The following is a 22845-nucleotide window of genomic DNA, read 5'->3' on the forward strand; positions in this document are numbered from 1 at the left end:
CCCCCCTTTTTTTGTTGTTGTCCCTTTTACTTTTTTATCATGAAGAAATATATTTGTCCAAAGAAAAGCAGTGTTATTTATTTGTCATGTTACTGTGTAAGTATAAGTCCTCTACAAGCTGTACATTGCATTCCCTGAGCTGTAAAATTCTGCTTGTTTCTGTCAAATCTCTATCACAGATGTTTATGTCACACATACGTAAATGCATGTTTAGGCTGTGTGTTTATTTATTGGGAATATATCAATCATTTTATGTACATAAAGTGTTTCTGGTTTGTTTACAACTCATAATAACTGACCAAAGGGATTCTCTCAATGGTTTTGCAAAACAGTGGTGATGAAATGGAAGAGAAAAAAAAGGAGCCATTTGTTTTTCTTTTCTTATTTTTATTTATTTTTTCATTTCATTTTATTGTTATTCCCCAGTTTAAGCCCTTTAGATTGTTTTCAAATGGAGATGATAATCATAGACATTATTCAGTAGACTTTGTTATGTCTCTCCACATTAGACAAGAGGTAAGTTTTGAAACATACTTGATTATTTTGCAAATAATGTGCCATTAACGTTTGTGTGCTGTTTTCTTGCCAATGTGCTCCATATTGCTCTCGCAGAGCTAAAAACGACTGCGGTACTCAACACTATTTCAGACTTCATCGCTGTGTTTATTTTTGTTATGTTTTGTTTTTTCTCAGAAAGCATTTTATGTCAAACATCACAAGATAAATACAAAATTCTGTTATGAATATATAGTTTTGTATTTTTTATGTAAATGTCACATGTACATACAAAGTTTGATGGTATTTGTACAGATATGAAGAGTGAAACAATAAAAGTTTTTTCCTTATACATTTCCCTCACCATAATTATTACCAATTAGTGAATAAATGTGAAGTCCGTCTTATTTAACTGTATTTATACATATTTCCTATGTGTGGGCAGGAGTTAGCATTTGTACTTTAGATCGTCAATGTATTTTTAGTGAAATCAAGCATCTTTTGGAATTTACACTGGAAAATTAAATATACCTAAATAAAGGCTTTTATCTTATCAATATTACCTCAAAACACTGACTTAATACTTAATACATTCTATAGTCAAATGTATTTGACTATAGAATGTATTAAGTATAATACATGAATATTAAGTATAATAAGGGGTTTTCGTCCCAGAGTAATTGCATAAATCATTTATTTGCAATGACGTATGTACATTTGTATACAGAATATCATAATGTATGTATATTAGATGTAAGAATACTATAATCAGTATTTCAGGCGTGAATAGATATGCCCAGACATGTCTAGCTGTATGTAGCACAACCCCCTTCACTGTCAAGTAATATTAGTTGCTGGCATCAGTCCTCCATGTTCAGGTCCCAGCCGGGCAGCCAATAGTAGCCAGCTGCTGCCTCATCACGGCTCACACTAGTTTTTCCCTTCTCGTTTGCCGTACGTGATCATTGACAACAATCATGGCGTCTTCAATGTCACTTCTCAGCTTAGGACGTTTAACCATGATCAATACAGCTTCTAAAATGCTCCTGAACCCTCTCAGGTAACATTCAAATATTGTTTTATTATGTTAATATACCTGCGTGTTAATATGAGTCTTTTATGATGTATTATTTCACGCTAGTTTGGCTAAATATTAAGAAAGTAGGCCGAGTGATAGCTAGTAAGTGATAGCATGCTAACTACGCTCCAGTAATAAATAACTTAAATAATGCACGCATAAGGTTTCCGCTGTTTGTCGGACGTTAGCGGTGAGTTTTTACACTTAATATGAGTTATTGTTGGTAAGTTCAGTTTCCGGAGTGTAAGCAAACATTAGTGTTATCCCTTGTCCTTACACAGTTAGCTCGCTAGCTGATTATCAGGTCTATGAAATCTACGCTTACGAAGTTAAACGGCACTCATCGTTTATCACACGTCTCGTAGTATATCCACATTTATTCAGCTGGACGGGAAACTTTGTGTGTTAACGCACCTCAATGAGAAACATGGATGGCTGCTGGGAAGCTAACAACTAACACCAATCTCTGAAGTGCTAGAGTTCTGTTTTCTGATTTTAAAGATGTATTGTTCTCTGATATTATATAATATACATGCTGCTTAGTGTGATGAAACACGTGACATCTTGTTGTCAGCACACTAATGCAGTAAATTATGCTGCAGCCAGGTGTGTTTAGGCTGCGGTTCTAGCTTTTAAAATATACTGTTTATATTGTTATACTGACCTCAAGGTAGGTCAAACATGTTTAACCTTATGTTATACTGTTAGGTTATTCATGTATTGTTATGCTATCTGTTAGGACCAAACAATTCCTTGTTTTCAAATTGAAATTGCATTTTTCAAATAATGCAAAAAGAAAATGACAAAAGCTGCAATTAATGTATTATACTTTACATTGTTATATGTGTTTTGCAAGTTAAAATGTGATGCATACTCTATATATGTATATATAAGTATATATATGTATGTATGTATGTATATATATGTTTATATATGTATATACATACATACATAAGATAAGATAGCTTTATTTATCTCACAGTGGAGAGAAAACGGCATTACAGCAGCTCAACAATAGATAAAAAAACAAACAATATACAAGTAAGTAATACAGTAAATTATTTACATATATATATATATATATATATATATATATATATATATAAATATAAGTATAAATATAAATATACATATGTAATAAGGTGCAGATTCTCTCGGTGGTAAAAATTTACAATGAGTGTAAACATGGCGTTATGGCAGACCAAAAATGAAATGTGGTAACAACAGGGACATAAACATCGTTATAATATTTATACACTGTTGTTGTAAAGTCGTACTGCAGTTGGAATGAATGACATGCGGAGGCGCTCTGTCCTGCACTTAGGGTGTATCAGTCTCTGACTGAAGGAGCTGCATAAGGACCCAACAGTCTTGTGTAGAGGGTGTGAGGTGTTGTCCATGATGGCCGATAGTTTGGCCAGGGCCCTCCTCTCATGGATGACCTGAATGGAGTCCAAAGAACAGCCACAGACCGAGCCGGCTTTCTTTATGATTCGGTTCAGTCTGTTTTTGTCCCGCACAGAACACCCCCCCCCCAACACACCACAGCAAACAGGGCTACTGACGCGACCACAGTGTCATAGAATGTCCACAGTAGTTTCCTGCACACTCCAAAGGAACGCAGTCTCCGCAGGAGATACAGACGGCACTGACCCCTCTTGTAGAGTGAGTCAGTGTTGTCAGACCAGTCCAGTTTGTTGTTTAGGTGAATACATACATACATACATACATACATACATATATATATGTATATATACTTTAGAGATGTAACGATATGAAAATTTCATATCACGGTTATCGTGACCAAAATTATCACGGTTATCAATATTATCACGGTATTGTTAGATGTGTTCAAAATGTTCCAAAAGTACTGAACACACACACACTGAAATCTTTTAACCAAGTTTTATTTAAAAAAAGATATTTTATATTATATGATTATTATTATTATTATTATTATTATTATTATTATTATTATTATTAATAATAATAATTATCATCTGACTGACTGACACACACACACACACACAGGTCCTCACTCTGTGTCGGATAATAATTAAGTAGCAGCGGTCGTACACAGCATAAAAATAAAATAAAAAAACACAGAAACAAACACATTTTGGTCTGCTACGGTACCTGTCGTCTGCACACTACTCGCTTTCGCGAGACAAACCATGACGTTTCCCACTATTCCGAAATCCCGTTTTTGTTGACTTACCCGCTGAAAAGTTGTGTGTGGTGGTCACGGAGATGGCTCATCATATTGGAAGTGGCTTCGCGCCGCGAAGTTCGCGGAGATTTTTTTTTTGCATTTTCTGCACAAGCATTGATTGTCTTCAATTATTTTACTCTCAACATCCTTTAAAAATACAAAATATGCCCAGATTTCTGATCTTACGGGGGGTAATCTCTGGAGGGCAGGTGGCTTCAGCCGTGTTGTCGCTGGACAGACAGTGCAAACTGCGCATGCGCGCCCGCTTGAGCGAGTGCCGTTCAGGTGCTGCTGCTTCTCCAGGAAATGAGCAGTATCACTGTGAGTTTTTCGGTAATCAGTTGCGGTAATCAATCACGGTTTTAACGATAATTAAAATTTGAAACGGTATGATAACCGTCGGGAATTTTACCGCGGTTTATCGTCATACCGGTAATCGTTACATCCCTAATATACTTATATATACATATATATAGAGTATGCATCACATTTTAACCTAATGGCAATTTACTATTAGAATAGGAATGTGCATGCAAGGTTGGAAGTGGTGTTGGAGATACTGTAATGCTTCAATATTTGATACATGATAAGGTATCAAATATGATAATGGTGCAACAATGTTAACAATGTTGATTAATTGATTTTGAATCAACCTGTTTAACCAATACTTCAACTAAATATTCCAAAGTTTTACTTGATTTTAGCTTCAAAACTGTGGTCAGTTGTAGTCTTACCATGACTTGATAGCAGATACTGTTTAGGAAAGAAACAAATATCATGACATATCAATGTTCTGTTTTTATTTGACTGACTGAGTTTTATGCAGTGGACAGTTTTTCATACTAGTTTTTTGCTTTGTGGAATGATCCATTTTGAGAACATTGTAACATTGCATACAATGGCGTTGTGTTCAGCTGAATGATTAGATATTCGCCTCGTCATCCAAAAGATGGGATCACTAAATAACAGATGACAGGTTGGATTTTATTGCTTAACTGCGAGATATCTAGTGTCATCCAAGTGAATATTCAGTTTCCAAATCAGAAGTTGGTTTCATGGCCTAGAAGTGAGTAGATAAAGATATTGCATATGAAAAACAGATGGTTTTGATTGCTTAGACAATTTGCTGGCAAATAATCTTTGGCTAAAATCCTTCAGCACAGCAAGGAAGAACAGATGAATAGTTCAAGAACTGACAAACTATTGGACATGATCCTCACTTTAAGAATAAGAGATTTTGCCAAAAGATTGAACAAAAAACTGATTTATCAGTTGTTTTTTGACATTTGCTTTATCAGTGGTGTACTTTATATACCAGTATTTACTGTATATGATGAAAGAGCTACACAGTCCTCGTCTGACAGTTGACCACAGGCAACACTGAGCATGTCCTGTCATTACTATATCCTGTCATTACTATAGAAGCAACAGAGATTCACAAGTCCTACTAGCATGTGTCAGTGGGACATGCCTTTTTGCTATATCCTTGCCTCATTTTTTCCTCTTAGATAGTTAGTGTTTTAAAAATATCTTGTTTGTCATTTGCTTCTTTTTGGCACTGTGAGGTAGTTTGTGCTTTGTGTGTAATATTTATCCAATGGTTTTCAGGTTTACAAGCACATCAACATTGAGGCTGGCAGAGAAACCAGGACAAGATACACAACTTATTAAAGTCGATGAGAAGTTGGTAAGGATCCCTCCCTGCTCAACATGATAGAAGATTTGGTGTTTGTTTGATCTTCTGTTGGTCAAATGCTTTCCTGGAAATTTTGTTACAAAACTCTCCTTACTTTGCATCTACCAAATAGATTACCAACTTCATTTTAGAAGATAAAAGTAGTAAAATTAGGAGTCTCATGACTGAAAAATAAATGTATTATAGATTAAACAGATGTCAGTGAGATAAATGGTTAGTGGGGCAAGCGTGTTGTAGCACTATTGGACAGACAAGACCAGCTGATTAACAGCTGACATCATGGGAAATGACAGCTATAAATTGACAGTGTGGCGTCTGTGCTTGTTTTAGAGGAGATGACATCACGGGAAGTATGACAATGAAACCATGACAGAAGCACTTGTTTCATAGTAAAAGAACCGTAGCATCCATTCAGTTTTTTCAACAAAGCTTTTTGTATATATTTTTAGGACTGCATGGTATGCATGGCTACTAAAGAGTTCTGGCATTTTGTTGATTATGTATGAGTATTTAGAGTATTTAAAAGTGTATTATTATGATTCTCAAATGCAAAACCTAGGTAAAACATAGCAGAACCTCCACAGCAGACACAGCACCAAAGCCGTCACTCATTGCACACGCATTCACTGTGGACCCAGCCTGGGAGTTTATTTTAATTTATGGTCAAACTTTGTATGTTGACAACTTTGTACATGGAAGTGCATTCAAAGATGTCAGGCAAGTGTAATAAATCCCACCAAAACCAAAGATGAATAAACGTCAAACCCTAAACATCTGTAAGTCTGTAATCTGTAAGTCAGATGTCAAAAATATTAACACTTCACATGCACACTCTGGCCACTGCGTTTTGTGGTCAAGCAAATCTGATGCTGATGGCAAGGGAACTAGGAAACTACAGCTGCACACGCAGGCTTTGATCCATCTTGGTCGTCAGAGACGAAATATGACTGCTGTTTTATAAGACTATTATTGGTGGGGTTAGGCACAAAATAAAAATTACAAAAAAAAATTAATTAACTAATTAATTTACAACAAGTTGATCAGATTGCCTTTAAACGGAGGCTGACCAAAATATGTGGCAAAGGTGGCACATTTGAGTTGTAGTTAGTGAGTTAGTGAGTAACATTTAGGCCCCGTTCACACGAGGACTCTTGCGGGTAAAAACTACAAAATATTTTATCGGAAGTGCCTTTCGTTTAGATGGTGACGGCGTTTTTGGGGCTTAAAAACGCAAATATCTGAATTCACCCTCCAGAGCGGAAAACTTGAATGCGCTCCGCCATATCGTCTCCGTTTACACTGGCAAGATGCAAAACTCTGCTCAGATCTGCTCACGTCGCGTACGTGTTTACGTCACATACATGCGCCAGTACAGGGAAATAACCAAACATGTCGGATTATTTCCATGGGACGGACCTTCAAGCTGCTCTGGCAGCTTCACTCAGAACTAAAATGTCGTTGTTGTCTTCTATGACGGTGTCAACAGATGATGTTCCCGTATAAAGACATATTTATACATTTTACTTGTGTGTGTATAGTAATTGTATAGATCATAGATGTGTAAAAGATAGTTATTTTCCCATATCGTGTTAGTGTTTTATTGCTAACAGCGGGCTAGCTGTTATCAAAGTAATAGTTAGCATCTCGATGTTTAGTCTGATCAAGTGGGAGAGAGTGGTATGGCAGCGGTAGTAGAGTGAAGCAACAGACGAGGGAGGGGGAGTGAGCAGCTGCCAACACAGAAGAAGAAAGAGAAGAAGAGAAGCTCCTCACACACTGAAGACAAGTAACAGGTTTGTACTGATGATATTTTATGATTTTCTTACCTGGTCTGTTCAGTAACAACAGCAGACATACAATAGGTATTTATATAATGCTAGCATCTACGTACTTTACATCATACTGTAAATGACAGCGTAATCTACAACATCAGTCTGATGTGTTATCTCATTACAATATTTCAGTTGTTGACTGAGTAATATCAGTGGAACGATTATATGAAAACTGGGAGGGAGAATTATATAAATGTTTATGAATTGACCAATTATGTTCCATATTTTTGTTATTGCTAAAAATAGTATGAATACTTTATAGCCTACAAACCCTAACATGCAGTCCATTGTCATCTTATCTATCAAACATCATTCAAACAAGCACTTTCTCTTTTGTATTTCATGTATATAGATTTCTGGTGGAGATGACTCTGGAGGAGCTCAGAGATCTAACGGCTCAGCTGCTGGAGAGACCACCAGGTCTAGTTTTTGATGCCCTGATGATGCATCAGTGCATATTTAAAAGTAATTTTACACTATTTTACTTGTATATTTTGCTGGTACAACCTGAAGAAAAAATAAATAATTAAAGATGAACAGATATATGTGCTGTATTCATTTCAATAATATCACATATAGATATCTATACAGTAAAAAAATGTTTGAGAGGCACATGATTCAGTGATTTCTTGTTGAGTGAAACCAAAGTGTGGTGAACTCTACTTGTTTTCAGTCCACATCGGCAGCTGTATGGAAACCAGGTCCTAAACCTGGTTTAGAACCTGGTGACCTAAACGGGTGACCAAGTTTAGGTCACCTGGTCGAAGGCTCTGATGTTGAGGCGTCCTCTGCATAATCCTTGCTTGTTGCTCAGTGATGAAGGTGTAGGACTCTACCCGCCTGTATGATTTGTCCGTGTCAGGCTCCTGTAGAAATAGTCATAATTAGCGATTAGGAGTAGCGACCCATGACTATATTATTATACAAAGGCTTATTCTAAGGCTACGAAAATAATAAAAACAATTATTATGTGGTGTTTGTATAACATTGTTATAATTTGTTTGGATGGTAAATATGATTTCTGCTAATATAGCCCCAGAATTACTACACACTAACTTTAAGTTTGTTTGGTGTATTTGAGCTTCAGTGTGTACAACACGGAGCAAAATTTCAGGGTTTCAGTGATTGAATAGTAACAGCAATCTTTGATTTTATTCATGCATACACATGCACATTGCACATCATGCTGAGATGCTGCGTTTTTGTGTTATGACTCTTGAGTACCTGCCACTTCACTGTCAACAGGTGCGGCTTGTCTTTGGTGATAGTTTCACCACATGATAAAGCACAGTCTAAAAAGTAAGAGTCCAAGGCTAGCAATGTACCAACTCTACAAAACAGAGGGAGAGGGACCTTTTGAAGTGAATGCTTTGTCATTAAAAGACGAAGGAGATAAACGATAATGAAGAAAGGGGGGCTTATTTGGAGAATGTGGGAGTCTGTTGTGGATTTCATTTGGGAGGGGGGGTTGCTGTGTGTGGGCAGCGTCAGTGTGCTTTTGTCCTAGACCAAAGCTGACCATACTGGCAGACAAGCCTTTGGCTGGGCAAAGTGTCTGTCTCTGTCCTCTCAGTAGGGGCCACTGAGAACAGCAGAGGAGAGAAGGGCCTCTAAAAAATGAGGTGGGGTGAAAGAAAAGAAGCTTGCATAGAAAAAAAAAAAAGTTTGTGGGTCACCCTGAGACTCACGAAAAAGACAGTGGCCACTTCAGTGTTGTTGGCCACAGAGGTTCCTTTGTGGCATGCTGTTGCTGGCGACAGCGGGAAGTACTCTAATGCTTATCCAGACGGACCAAAATGAGAGGCCTCAGCTGTTTACAGTACAGTGGTCTCTGTCTCACATGGAAAAGGGCAATGAGAGCACTCTCCCTTTTGGGTATTAAGCACATGTCAGCTTGCTAGTCATTCATCAGGCTGTCAATAATTGTGAATTGCTTTCTGGTTAGACCAATCAGACAATTGTCTCGATCCACTGCAAGGTTATGCCAGGTTTCACTCGCTGTCGCTCTCCAACAGCCTGAGGGAAAGTGGCCTACCACTTATTGAGCAGTGAACGTTTCTGAATAACCTCATTTGGATGAGGTTGCATTTTGATCAGGGCAAGCAACATTTTGAATTTACTCCGGAAACTCTCTGTCTGACAATATCTGTGAGACACTCATTATCTTGTCCTTAGTTCTCATCTGTCTAAAAAATGCAAACCTTACAGGAACTCGCTATCTCTTTTTTTTTTTTTTTGGCTGTCTCCATTACAGATAAATTTAGGCTATGAAGGACAAGAAACTTCTGCAGGTCAAAAACATGAACCACCTTTTAATGGCATTTGCAATTTTACTACAGTTTGTAGACAGAAAAAAAATACTTAAAAAAAACTCACTTAAATGTTCATTAAAATTACTATAAACAATGCTTTATAGTAAATCAAATTCACATCTATAGTCTGTTAGACATTTGTAGTGGTGGTTTATTATCTTTCAGCTAGGGCTGTGCAATAATTCACTATATACTACACTGTAATTATAATTATTCTTTAATTGCAATATAACAAATGTTTAATATGTATGGATAAATTGTGTATGCATTGTGCAAACACATTTTGAGAATGTTTTCCCATGTGTGATACACTTAGATACATTTATCGTCCGAATTATTGTTATCAACTGATTTAATGTATTTTTTTGGCCAATAATATCTGGCCCTATCATCAAGCCCTACTTTAAGCTCATTGTTTTAGTTTTCTGACCACTGTAACTGCTTTTTATGCAACCTGCAAGGCACCAAACAGCAGACAGACACGGTTAGTGACTAGCTGGTGAATCTAGAAGTGACGTACAGTATTATTTCCTCCCAGTGTGGACATTATCTTGTGCCGAGGATGTTTCCACTGCCCCCAAGTGGACAGAGACATGTTTTTGAGTGATTAAGGCTAAGTAAGACTGTTAAACATTTCTCAATTCTTGCTTCTAAAATAAAATAAATGCTGGATTTGTTTATATATTGGGGTAATAAATCAAGTATGTATTGTTTTTCAACTCAACGTAAAGGAAACTAGATGAACATTGTTTTCATGATTTTATGACCTTTATTGAATCAGTAGTAAGGTTAAATTAGATTATGAAGGTAATTGGCAGATTAAATAATGAGAACTACTTTGCTACAGCTCAATTGTGGATCTTGGTAAATTTTATTTATTTCCTTAAATTTAAAAGCTTGCTAAAGTGAAACATGATTTCTATGAACAGATCTTTGAGAGCATTGTTAAAGCTTCAGGAAAAAGCCAAATGGAAAGACCTGCATGATGGCGCTCCAGTGCCCTAAGATATTCCCTGGAGTGCCCATGCCGACCTGCTTTTGTTTGTAATTACTGTTTGATTAAGCATGCTGGGCAGCTCTCAGGGTCCAGCTGGCTGGTCACTGACAGGCAGCCTCACACGTAATGTCTGCAACCTCCATCAATTAGTTTTTGGGCTCTTGCAGAAACAACTGTGGCTCTAATCTTTCTGTTTTAAACTGTGATAATACAAAATGTATTTGTGTCTTAAGTGTCTACTCCTGCATCAGCCATGGCAAAGTGTGCTCCCACTCTTCACATAAAGGCAACACCATAATCTTGAAGTGCTTGTGAAGCCTTGTTATAGAGTTCTCCAAAGGCACTGGGGTTTTATGAGACGGAGGAGGACAGTTATTAGAGAGCAGGGAATTAAGAGGGAAGGAGGGAGTAAGAAGGGGAAAGGAAGAGGAAGTTCAATATCTAGGCCAATTTGATGCTTGGGATCTTGAATTTGTCAATCTGAAATCTTTGTTTCTCACAAATTTAGAGCTCAGTGTGTGCTAGGCAAGTAAAATCACATCTGGACTTAAGATGTAGGGATTGATTGTGGTAATGTAATTGAGTCTAAAGGGCAGGTTGTTACTTGTTTTTGAAGACCTGTATTAAATCAGATTGAAAGATCCTCAGTCTGTCAGCCATGATTTATCATGCAAAGAACAAAAAAAAAATCCCTAGTATGAAAATTATTCAAAGGAAGCAGGTTAATACAAGACCCTCTCAAAGTACCACCAGGCCTTATCAATTGGATTCATCAGTTGCATAGTGTCACTTAGCCTCAGAATTAAATCAGTTTCTGAAAGTGGCCATGGTACTGCTTTCACATTTGGCAATTACAAGAAAATATGTGCTTAGGACAATGAAGACAAGACACCATGACAATAAAACCTTGCCATCCCAACTTTGAGGATAACTTTAGCACAAGCAGTCTGCAGTACAAGTCTGCAGTACAGCAGTGTATATTCTCTAAGTCTGTCTATCCTCAGACAGTGACGTACAGTGGAGCAGACCACATTCACCACCTCACCAACCCACCCCCCTTTCTCTCCCTCTCATCCCTCTCTCCCACCGTTTCTCCCTTCTTCAACTTAAGAGTCTGTTTTGTCTGGTTCCGCTTTCATATGGCGCGCTTATGCTAAAAATATTTTGCCACAAGTTTGATGTAGTGGGTCAGAGGATATTGGTTTTTGAAGAGTGGAGGACAAGAGGATTTGTTATGTATCAGCCACTAAACAGTGTTTCATCCATTAACACTCTCTTCCATAGAGACTGAGCTTCTTGAGAGGAGTTATCAGCCCTGTCACTTCTGTGCAGTGTTGTGTTTGCATCTTGGATAAAAAAAAACGTTGCTGCTCCTGTTTTCTTACACTTAAGTTTATCCAATGGTTGTCAATCAATAATTTTTAGTAAACTATATATAAAAACCAAACAACAACTTCAAAAACATGATAAAATACTTTTGAAGCAGCATCTTTGAGATACGAAGATACAACAACAAAAAAAAAACCACAAACACACAAAGACAATTACATGTGCCCACATCCAACATATTCATAAATGACCTTCTCCTCTGCCCTCTTTTTCCAGTCTTCACCGGTATGTGTAATGTGAGATTCAAGATGACCCTCATGCCAGCTGCTTCTTGTTCTCCAGAGTTGAACCACTCCTGCACATGAGCAGGCAACATAATATTTGTTTCTATTAGAGACGCCCCCTATGTCCAATCAGTAATTGGCACGCTTTTTCCACTTCAAAGATGTCTGAAGGTGGGAACTGGCAGAGGCTGTTGAGTGAAGCTCTTGGCCTGGGTGTGGGCTGGACAGTGGGGGGTTAAGAGTGATGTGCTTGGGCTTTCACCACATGCTGACTCAACATGATTCAGCTTGGCTGACCTTATGACCTCCCCTGGCTGTCGGGCTGCAGTTTTGTCACACGGGTTTTTGCGCTATGATAGGATGCACCATACTCATATCGTGGCTGTCAGAGTGTCCACCATTAGCTGTAACAAGAGATTGTGGTGCAGAAAGTACACCATGCACTGTGCAACATCCAAAAAGACCATTGTTTTTCTAGGATTTGAAGATGTACATGTCTAATTATATTCATTACTTATTAATTAATTAAAAGTTAGACCATTGTGAAAATTGGCCTTTAACACATGGAAAGCACTATTCAAAGCTTGATGAATTGTATCACTTTGCTTTGTCTGATGCATCCAAGTGTGGTGCTTTCTTATTGGCAAACCACTAAGTTTATTCTCTCAGCAGGGGTGATTCTTCTCACTAAGAGAAACACACATTTGTACTAGATCTGCAAATGATATTAGATAGAATAGAATATATTTTGTGTTGCCAAGGAGTCAAAAATAGGTTTTATTTCCACTGAATATACTGTTGAATAGCCGGAAACTTCGACATTCACCTGCAAATCAACTGAAAGTGACAAGAAGTGTCAAATGATCTGGGGACAGTAGTGGCTGGAAGACCGTTTAGGATTTACTCCAGTGTCAAATAAAAAGAGTCTGTGATATGCTTTTCTTAAGTCTGGTTTCAAAGTGCTCCTTTTTTATAGCAACAATGGAATGAAGAATGGTGGCTTCATTAATTAAATTCCCAGCAATGTTTTTCACTATTTTCATCTTACAGTTAAAATGTTGTTTGACTCTGCCAAACTGTAATGTGTTTCCCACTAAATATGCTGCAGGTAATTCTCAGAACATTTTAAACGATAGTGTAACTACTAGTTACTAGCCACAAGAATTGCCCACACTTTTCTGCCATTCCTCTTTGCACATCTCAAGCTCCCCGTGGTTGGTTGACCATCAGTGTACATCCTTTGTCAGGTTTCTCCAGAGATGTTTTATTGGGTTCATGTTAGGACAATTGATTGCATTTGCAATAATAATTCAGTATAATCAAATAAGATTTTCCAACTGCAATGGCTAAGATCACACATGACTGGAAAGCAAGAGTAGTGCGTCAAATGACTTGCATGATAGAGCAGATCAGTCAGCTGAAGGAGGAGGGAAGAGGCTACCTGTTGATCAGTGGCCTCAACAGACCCTGGCATTGAGGACACTGTAGTGTCAAAGAGGAACAGTACGTCAGGTGTGTGAAACTATTTCAGCTTAAAAAAAAAAATTCTGCAGATTCCTCCTTGCTACAACATGGGCCAATTATCATGAGTGTGATTGTGTGTGTTTACTTTTTGTTTTGTGTCTGTATGCATGTGTGAGAGATTGTGAGTCACTGAGTGAGTAAATGAGAAAGAATGTGAGTGTGTGTAATGGTGTGCCTTGCATCACACAACTCAAACTGACTGAGGCACTGAAGGAGCTCAAACTCCTAAAACATAACTCCAACTTAACATTAAAAAATTTAATTAAATCACAAACACAATATTGGTTAAAAGAAAAAGCACTTTGATAATTTTTTCCAAATTGTCCAGATCAGTAGCTCAGTAGTAGAGTGAGTTATCTTTCGACTGGAAGGTTGTGGGTTTGATTCCTGGCTCCGCTAGTCTACAGTCCTTGGGCAAGACACTTAATACCACGTTGCTCCTGACGGCTGTGCCAGAAGCGTGTGAATGGGTATGAAAGATGTGTAATTGATAAATGTGCTGCACATAGATGGGCTGTGTAAAAGTGAATGGCAGAACTGTAGTGTAAAGCAGCCTTGAGTGGTCATTAAGACTAGAAAAGTGCTATGTAAATACAAACCATTTACCATTAGTCCCTAAGCTACTTATGACTTGTCAGTTGGCTCTAAGCCAAAGGTCATTGACCTGTTGGAAGGTGCACATTTGGGCCAGTCTGAGTGTCCAGATCCCACTGGACCAGGTTTTCATTAAGGATATATCTTGGACTTGGTTTACACTGAATTCGTTCCTGTTTGATGTCTCTTTGGGCCTAAAAAGACCATGCCCGCTCAACTGGACTGCAAGATGTTGTGCTACAGGGAGAAAGCACAGTATGTGTGTATGGAACACATGGAATCAAAGTGGAGATAGGATTTTTCATAGTTGTTCATTAGCAGTTCAACCTATGAACACACACATTGGCAGTGGATTGGCTTTGCATTTTCAAATTTAAGTTGAAACTGCCGAATCTCACACTGCCTTAAAAAGAGGCATGGTTTACAAACATTACCATTTTGTAGGCTGCACTGGCAAATGTGGTCCGCAGTTGTTACACACTTGTCCACACACAAGTGAGTGTAGGTGAATACGCATTGGTTTTTTATTGCACTGGCATTTGGTCCTCGTGGAAACAGGTCCCAGAATGTGAAAATCTCAAAGCATCGCCCTTGCGTTTTCGTGTAGACAACGAATGCACTACTTTGGGGAAGATGATAATGTCATAGTCCCGTCTCCCTCTTGCCCTGGCATTCACTGTCCCTATCTTCATTGTTGTCGTCATCATACTCTTGTGTTTGGACATTGTTTGGCTAAGATATAAATAAGTGTTAAAGATTATCATTGAACCTAAATAGTAAAATAAGTGTAGGAGAAGTGTTTCACAGTGTTTCTCTCTCTCTGTCTACAGTCAGACCTATTCTCCTCCCGCAGTAAATACAGTTAGATGAAGCTCAGTCGTGTAACAGAACTGGCCATCACCTTCACCTAAATATAGCAACACCAAGTTGGTAATACTGTTGTTTGGTCTGTTTCCTTTATAACTTATTTATTTATTTCCCTGGCTTTGTTCATTCTGCCTGTGTTTTTGTCTGTGATTATATACATTGCAATGTGTATAACATCGTCTTCTCTGTTTGGTGTAGTGCCACTTACAGGCCTGGCATATGTACTACAGTATTTTGAGTTGTTTTGGGGGGTTTTGTGTCGACGGAGACGTTTCCTAAAATGATGCAGTGTTTATGGGAAACTTTCAAACGACAAATAATAATATTTTTGTTTCATTTCCACGTGGATATGCCTTAGAGTCACAGAGGCCTCACTGCACCCGTTTTTTGTTGCCTTCCTCAAATCGGTGCCTCAATACAGCTCTCTCTCTCTCTCTCTCAATCTCTCTCTCTCTCTCTGACCATGGCTCATGGCTTGGTTTTTCATTGATATTTACTGGCAGAAATAATTTCGAATCAATGATGTCACCACAGGTAGACTCCAATCAATGTGTAGAAAGATCTCCAGAACAATGGGAGGCACCTGCCTGAGTGTTAGGATGTTTCCATTTAAGTAGAATGAAAAGTAGAAAAAGTAAAATACATACTTGCCTAAAATGTAAAGGGGTTTCTAGTTTAGATTGAATGATTTTAGCTCCAAAAGGTTTACCAAATATTTCAGTGGATTGTCTACACATAAGTGCAACGAGTATTTTTCTTGTTTACAAAGAAATTGTCTATCCCAGGTCTCTGTTAGAGCATTAGGGGTACCAGAGTTCAGCATTCTGGTGGGCTCAGAGGCCCCACAGCGACAAGCTTTTTATTTGGCACGCAGCCTGGAGGTGTCAGAAATATTGACACGCTTTCACGTGACGGAAACTTTGCCAGCCTTTTTCCCCCCTTTCTTAAGCTCTGCATTCTGTCTGCCCAGCCAGGTATTGTAGGCCCCCGTGAAGGCCCTGTGAATAGTGTCAAACTTGATAGTTCTCATTTTGCTTCCTGTACATGGCAGAAGAAAAAGTGCCCGCCGTGTGGGTTTTCCTTTTGTGATGGCCCTCTCTAGTCTTCCTGGGAACACACCACATTCCAGCCACAATCATTTCCTTTGTGAATCTGGGTATTGTGGGTGAGTCTGTTATGCCAATAACTCTTCTAGCTTTCAGTGTAATGCGTGCACGTATCATCGAGGTCTAGACTCGTATTTTTTTTGCAAACAATGTCTGATAACGAGCAGTGTTTTCAGTGATTTGACAGGGCTTTTGTTTTGACACATACTCCCCCCCCCCACACGTTACAAAGGACCTTTTGTGCTCATCCATACCTGAGATGTGAGTTAAGGTCTGCTACATCTGGACAAATTATTGCACCGGTTTACCATACATGGTCCTCATGTGTCATGAAGTTGTAGTTTGTGTAACCATAATCCAGTCTGCTAATCTCAGGGGTATAAATTATTAGCGTCTTTAGAGAAGGACATTCATGCATCTGTCCCCGTGAACAGACCAAATCACAGACCTGCTGTATGTGTTGATTTACCTCGAATCAGTAGGAAGTTTTGTGCTCGGGTATGTTTTCAAAAAGGTTTTCTCACCTTTACTAATATTCTGAATATGATGAATTGAAAATAAAAAAAACACACTACCCTTTTTAACACAATTTTATTAACCTGCAGCAGACCCAGACAGAAAAAGACACCAGAGAAATCTGGTGTCTAATTTTGTTGCTCTCTCACACCGTCTTGTGTATGATTGTGTCATGAACTATCCACCATTACCCCCTTTTGGGTGAAGGGAACATGTTTTCCTCCTCTCTCTGACAAGAGGGAATTGTCAAGGTTAAGTAGATAGGGCAGCCGGAAATAATTACCAAGCACTTGTGAAATCCCCCCCGTTCCTCTTTTCCCTTTCATTTTAACACTCTTTTCAACATGCAGATCTTGTTTGTGATTAAACTCAGTCTCGTCTTGCCTTGTAACACGGCAAAAGATATTTTCCTTAAACAAACAGTAGTTTAAAAACAATTGAACCTGTAATTTCCTTCCTAAATGCCATTGGAAGCTCTCTTGCTCAGGGAATGGCAGGCTTTTGTGTCGAGTTCACGCAAACGACCCCCTTTCTACAAATCATCTAGTAGATGACAGACAATGATGAAAAATTGATTCTTTGAAGTTGTAATGGCCTTTGAAACGTGTAAAATTCTTGCACTGAAAGGAGAGCACCCTGAAAAGCCCCGAGTCTTGGGTGGCTGCTGTGTGCATGCTGGGAGGTTCGTCTGTGTTTTGTCACCGACTTCCCATTGCTTGTTTGCTAATTCCCTGAAGAATTGGACCAGATCCTTGATTGGAGCTTGAAGGGGCTCCAGTTGCTCAGAAATATGCATTTAGTACGGCCAAAGGCCCCTCCCCTTCCTCCCCGTCCTCCCCTTCCTCCCCTTCCTCCCCTTCCTCCTCCTCTAGTCATGCTGGGTTACTTTCGGATAGTCTGGAATAACTAAGTATTAGGGATTTATTTCATCCAGCAAAAGCATAGTAATAACAGCATCAAATGTTAATCCAGGATTGACTTTTCCCACATGTAAGCTATCATTTCTTGTTCTTGTAAACAACAACAACAATCTTTTTAAAAAGAAAAATGCAGCCCATTAAACGCTGATAGACGCTCACAAGCAACATATCAAAAGTAAAGCAAAGGAAAAAATAATATGTAGTTGTAATTGTGCTGCCAGAGAAAGAAATACACACAGAGTGGAGATCAGATCCCAAAAAACTATAAAAATAGAATCCAAACTTTTATTGTGGCTATAAAAAGTATTCACTCCTTGGATTTGTATTGTGTTTCCCCCCCTTTACATTGACGCTGCATTCCAGCTCTATTGACCCTGATGTTCTAAAGTGAAAATAAATCTCAGTGTGAAGTTCAAAAATATAAAACATCAAGTAGTTGATGACCCAAGCACTTTTTTATAGCCACAGAACATTTCCGAGCCCCATGTTTGACATTAGAACACACTATCAGAGTTACAGGTTGTATTGTTTAACACCTGCAACTTTCACATGACCTTCCTCCACAGATGTAGATGCATTTGTCTTTTCAGTAACCCCCTTTTTCTCTTTTGTGGGGAAAAAAAGTAATCAGTCAGCAAGTCAAATGAAGGTCACAGCAGTTCTGTAAGAGCACTGGCTACCAAAAACATGTGTGATTTTAGTAGTTTACCCTCTGAGTCTCTAAGTTACATTTTTTGTGGCAAGTAGATTATTATGAGTCATTTATTTTATGAATCATTTACCTTATAGATGTTGAAATGTCTTTAATTAGGACTGTATTGTTTTTCTCTCTCTTCTTGTTGAACATACACAAAAACCCATGGAACTTTGCCTAAAATTCAGCACCTGAAAAAGAATCCCACTCTTTCTGCTGCTAATAATTTTTAAATATGAAACCTTTTTTTTCATAGAACATGAAAGGGGACTAACAGTGCACAGTCTGCCCAGCACAGATGCCAAAAAAGTTTCTGACTTCCACGTTTATTTCCGGGTTGTGTAGAGCATGAGCATGTGCAGTAGTGTTACCCCCCATGATGCCTTTCGGCTATGTAAACAAGCCGTTCGCGTTCTCGACTTGCTCGGCGCGTTAAAAAAATGTAAAAGAAAACTACTAATTGCCTTCATTTATTCACATTCTCGTAAAGTTTTCACATCGTACACTCCCCTGACAGTAGCCGTTCCCGCGACGCCACATGACCACACTTTGCTGTGCCACGTACACAGCTGTGATGTCACTCTGAGAAATAAGATTTTTCTGGGCTTTTTATGGCCTTTGGGAAGGTTTTTCAAATGTGAAACTCCATGAATTAAAATATAGAATATGAAGATCTATACATGCCTATGTCCATGTCTCGAGGTGTCCTGTGAACAGTTTTGGAGGCGTCTGTTTTACTATTGTGGTCAATGGGAAAATTGATTTCTGCAGTTCACAGAAGTGGCCACCATGCCAAAATTGTCTTCAAGGCAGAGGGGGCGGTGCTCTATCCAGTTCTTAAAAATACATCCATGGTCCATCCCCATTCATTTTCTATGGCAGCCTGTGTGGTGTGAAAGCCCTACTTTTCACTGTCCAGCATGCACACCCGACACACACGGAAATATGAAGGCCCGGTCAGTGCTGCTTACACCTTTGGTTTATTTCTAGTTTGAATAACTCCACTGGCCAGTGTATTTCTTTTTTTAATTTGTAACCCTCTCATGACCATCGTGATAATCAGGCCGCCTAGATTCATATTGATTTTATGGCTGTAGTATTGTCAAAAAAAAAGTTCAGTCTGCTCATTTTTCCATGATAACGTTTGCTTTCGATATCTGGCAGTTATGCAACCGTTTAGGAATACTGTCGTCAGTGATGGTAACAGAAGAGACTACATTGCAGAAACATGTATATATTCATTCAGAACAAATACATACATATGTACTGGTATATTGACAGACAGAGAGGATATTTAATAATAAACATGACAGCCCTACATGGGTTTATTATTCAGTGAAATTAAATTAGGTCAAACCTGGATGTGGAGGGGGGCCACACGGTGGTGTAGTGGTTAGCACTCTCGCCTTGCAGCGAGAAGACCCGGGTTCGAGCCCCGGTTGGAACAAGGGCCTTTCTGCATGGAGTTTGCATGTTCTCCCCGTGTGTGCGTGGGTTCTCTCCGGGTACTCCGGCTTCCTCCCACAGTCCAAAAACATGCAATGTGGGGATAGGTAAATTGGACACTCCAAATTGACCATAGGAGTGAGTGTGAGAGTGAATGGTTGTTTGTCTCTATCTGTGTGTGGCCCTGCGATGGACTGGCGAACTGTCCAGGGTGTACCCCGCCTATCGCCCGATGTAGCTGAGATTGGCACAGCACCCCCCGCGACCCTCTGGTTGAGGATAAAGCGGTAGATGATGACTGACTGACTGGATGTGGAGGAGTAGGACTTACAATTTCAGGCTGACTCATTAGAATGAACTCACGATGCTTCTTTTTTTTTTCTTTTTTCTGTCTCTAGGACATCACTTGTTTGACGGGCGTCCCGGAGGAGCATGTGAAGACACGCAAGGTTCACATCTTTGTATCTGCCAAAACAGCGATGCAGTCAGGAATCAACAGCACCAAGAAGTGGAAGATGGACTTTGACACCAGGGAGCGCTGGGAGAATCCACTGATGGGCTGGGCTTCAACGTACGTTTCTGTCAGCGTCACTTTTAGCAAAAGTTGTTTTACTCCACTACACGCTATATATGTACATTTTTGGATTACAATTCCTCCTTCTGTGTTTCAGGGCTGATCCCTTATCCAACATGGCACTCTCGTTTACCTCCAAGGAAGATGCCATCGCTTTTGCTGAGAAAAATGGTACAAAAAAGAAATTCACCACATTTAAATAGAGCCTAAAACAACATACAACAGTGAATACAGTGCCTTCACAGTCTATAGTTTTGCCAAAGTTGAATGTACAGCCTCATTTTAAGTAAATGCTAAAGTATTTATATTAGCATAGAATAAATCTTTATTGTCCACTGTGATGGAAAATTGTCTTTGGCTCACCAATTACAGACGTCAAAACAACACTGATTATACTAAAAACAAGACATTTATATAATTTAAAATAACAGCACATTTTAAAATAAGAGTAAAGAGCTGTTCAAGTGGATGTGAATTATCAGATGTGGTAATAATATTACTACTAGGAATCGCAGTAAGATAGTGTTGTTGGTGTACGGTACCACGACAGTAACTGGAAACACAACTTCACTTCTTAGAGGAGACCGAAGCAGGTGAACGTCACTGTTTGTGCAGAATATAAACGCTCCAGTATCAAAGCACGTGTTTAACAAACATGTAATGAAGCGACATTTTCACCACTGTGGGAGAAGTTTAACGACATACACAAACACAGGGCTGCTTTAGTTACAGCCCTGCGCTTTTTTTCTGTCGTACTTCTGTGCTTCATATTCTCGTCTGTAGGAGTTAACAGGTAGTGAAACATTAAAGGGCAAGTAAGATAAAGTGTGTAAGAACTAGGGAACCCTAATGATGAGGTCAGATTATCCTTCTGTTTCCAAAGTGCACCACAGAACAGTTGTGACCTTTACACACCAGGAAGGATGTTGTTTTGTTGTTTTCGCCTCATTTGTGTGGTAACGCTAATTGCGCACTGTAGAAACATGAGAGCACAAGATGGTGGCCTCAGTAAAGCAAGTAGAATGTATAAAAGGCTTTCTGTAAGGCTACTAAAATCAGATGATCTTTATTTTTACATGATTATACAATTATATAAACATACTTAGGTAGAGGCATGTACAGTTTCTGCCAATAAAAACCTCCTAAATATTACACACACACCTTCAAATCAGATCTCTGTCATTTAAAGTTAAACATGGCTTTCCACTCCACTTTTTGCTGTTTAACTCGCAGAATTGAACCATCTGGGAAAGTTTGTTGAAAGTAAGCGAAGGAAAATGGCTTAGTCTGTTTATTGCACCATGAAAGCGATTAGTGCACTTCTGACTGCACACAGCCTGTTGATGTCTACAGAACACCTCATTGTGTTTGGAACTCGTCCAAAGTGAATAATCATGACATTATCGGCCCCGCGGCTCACTCTGGTGATGTTTTCGCTTCAGGTTGGAGTTACGACGTCACAGACAAGAGGACCTCAAAGCCCCGGGTGAAATCGTACGGGGCAAACTTCTCCTGGAACAAGAGGACCAGGAGGTCCGCTAAGTAAACTTGGGATGCACATCTGTTTGTTGGCTTGACCTCAGTTTGTCCCGCAGCAGACCTGTATCATTCTTGTCAATAAATGCATAATTATATACCTTGAAACCAAACATTTGGGTCATTATCGCTTTTCTTTTTCAAACACTCACCTCATTACTGACTACCTAATGTTGCTCATGTGATTAATGAAGTGTTGTGAGTCAAAGTTGTCCCACAGCATTTCAAAGACGAGCAGTTTCTAACTATTACAAATTGTTTAAAGTCGAGGATGAATATGTGTGTGTGGGTCGGCCAAAACCACTGTAATTCTGTTTCTGACATGTTGAACTGTTGGTGTTTGCTGAGCTGCACGACTGGAAGTTCAATAGGAATGTGGGAAACGTTTTGTTTCTGATGAAAGTTAAGTTCATCATCATTTTAATACATTACATGTTTTAGTTTCAGAGATGTAAACCAGTCTTGTATAAAGTATCTCATAGGGATAAAAGTACAAATACCTTACCAGAAAAGGAATTTGGTAGAAGTTGAAGTCACTTTTTTGTAATAATACTTAGAAAAGTCTTAAAGTATATGACATTTACTTTGCTTAAGTGTCAAAAGTACTAAAGTATTAAAGTGGAGAGTAAGGATTGAGCCATGGTAGATCAGTGGTAGGGTGAATTGTCTTTCAGCTGGAAGGTTGTGGGTTAAATTCCTGGCCCTGCTAGTCTATATGTGTCCTTGAGCAAGACACTTACACTTAACCCATGTTGAAGCGTGTGAATGGGTGAATGGCAAAACTGTAGTATAAAGTAGTTCATCAAGATTCTAGTCTGTGTCCTTGAGCAAGA

At 38.9% G+C, this 22845-nt stretch overlaps 1 protein-coding gene across 1 annotated transcript; it reads left to right on the plus strand.

Moving 5' to 3' along the window:
- Positions 1–1405: 1405 nt before the first annotated feature.
- On the plus strand, positions 1406–22125 carry ndufs4 (NADH:ubiquinone oxidoreductase subunit S4). The gene is made up of 5 exons (XM_058637188.1): positions 1406–1555; positions 5394–5472; positions 20301–20473; positions 20574–20647; positions 21919–22125. The coding sequence occupies exons 1-5, from the start codon at positions 1473–1475 to the stop codon at positions 22020–22022; spliced, it is 513 nt and encodes a 170-aa protein (XP_058493171.1). The 5' UTR covers positions 1406–1472; the 3' UTR covers positions 22023–22125.
- Positions 22126–22845: the final 720 nt, after the last annotated feature.

The sequence above is a fragment of the Solea solea genome, chromosome 8 (genome assembly GCF_958295425.1).
Source record: "Solea solea chromosome 8, fSolSol10.1, whole genome shotgun sequence".
Taxonomy (NCBI): domain Eukaryota; kingdom Metazoa; phylum Chordata; class Actinopteri; order Pleuronectiformes; family Soleidae; genus Solea; species Solea solea.